This window comes from Mastomys coucha, unplaced genomic scaffold (genome assembly GCF_008632895.1).
Source record: "Mastomys coucha isolate ucsf_1 unplaced genomic scaffold, UCSF_Mcou_1 pScaffold1, whole genome shotgun sequence".
NCBI lineage: Eukaryota > Metazoa > Chordata > Mammalia > Rodentia > Muridae > Mastomys > Mastomys coucha.
Genome location: NW_022196891.1, coordinates 64,918,323 through 64,919,690, shown reverse-complemented (window position 1 = coordinate 64,919,690; position 1,368 = coordinate 64,918,323). Strand labels below are relative to the sequence as shown.

Genomic DNA, 1,368 nt, shown 5'->3' with positions numbered 1-1,368 from the left:
CCCCCCGCCCCATTACAAATTAAATTAAATAATAGGTACATCTTAGCAATTTCCCTCACTCTCACTTTTCACACCCACACAGACATGTGGGGCTGGCTGTAGCAAAGCTTTGTTTCAAACCCTTTCCAACACGCTGGTTCAGATTCTCATAAATATCCCAGGACCTTCTTCTGATATGCAAACACGCCTTCCCCTTGGGACCATTCTCTCTTCTGCATGGTCAAGCACCCACGAAACGCGCTGTGTGCCCACTACACATGCATCTGAACACCCACGCTGGCCTTCCGATTCCAAGCTACGTTATCCCGATTCCCTCCCCGCCTCTCCCCGACAGGTTCACACTCAACACGGTGAAGCCCAAGTGAGGTCCTTACCACCAAAGCCGGTGGGAAACTTCATGAAGTGGGAATAATTTCCATACATGTTTGCTGCTCAGTTCATTCCTCTGCCGCGCTTCTGAAGAGTACAGCTTCTCTCTCTCTCTCTTCTCGGCTCCCAGGCACAGCCGGGCTTCCGTCAACTTGGGCTAACAAGAGTGGCCATCGCTTGCTAGCAGCCGGGGGAGCGCAGGCTGGGCCAGCCCTCTGGGATTAGTCAGGAATCTGCCTCTAGATCCGAGAGTCCACATAGTGTTGAGAGGCTGTGGCGGCGGCAGCAGCTGGTGCCTGTCAGTAATCACGCATAATGCTACTCGCCTTGCCTCTTGCCGCCGCCACCGTCGCTGCTGCTGTTGCTACTGCTGCCGCCGTCGCCGCCGCCGCCGCCGCCACCACTGCGCCTGAGATCCTGTTGCTAGTTTGATTAACTCTGGGTTGGGCTGCTGTGAGCGACTCTTCTAGCTCCCCGCTAGTCCCCAGAGGTTCCTACCGGGTGGCACAATCTATTAGCTGGGAACCAATCGATGTGTGACTGCCCTGGTGGGTCAGGAGAAAAGGGGGGAGGTGGCAAGCGATAAAGACTCGTTAGGTGCCTTTTCCTTGACTCGCACCCACACAAAAAAAAAATCAATGGGGTTTTATTAAAATGCATTTTCTCACTCTGGCTCCTCTCTGTCCAGTGCACTTGTTATTTGATCTGTGAAAGGGGGCGGGGGTTGGGGGCCAAGAGAGAACAGAGCCCTTTCATAAGGCACAAGATTAGAAAAGCATGAGACTAGATGCCCAAAGACGGAAAAACTAAAATAGAGCAGCCTTTAGATTTGGGCTGGGCCCCCTCCTGCTTGGGTGGCCGGCAACAGTGGTCTGTGCTTAACAATAGAAGCAGAGCAGATTCAGAAGGAGCCTTCCCTGCAGGTAGGAAGGGGAGGGTGCCTCCACAAAATGGTACACTCTGGTGTTTCACTTCACCTTGAGCACCATCCTTGTGCCA

The 1,368-nt window shown here is 53.4% G+C and overlaps 1 protein-coding gene across 1 annotated transcript in view; it reads right to left on the bottom strand.

Moving 5' to 3' along the window:
- Rxrg (retinoid X receptor gamma) overlaps positions 1-824 on the bottom strand; it is a 44,058-nt gene extending 43,234 nt beyond the window's left edge. Inside the window, exon 1 of the mRNA XM_031388518.1 lies at positions 375-824. Within this exon, the coding sequence (XP_031244378.1) occupies positions 375-423 (49 nt within the window). The 5' untranslated portion in view covers positions 424-824. The remainder of the gene's footprint in view (positions 1-374) is intronic.
- Between the last annotated feature and the right edge of the window lie 544 nt (positions 825-1,368).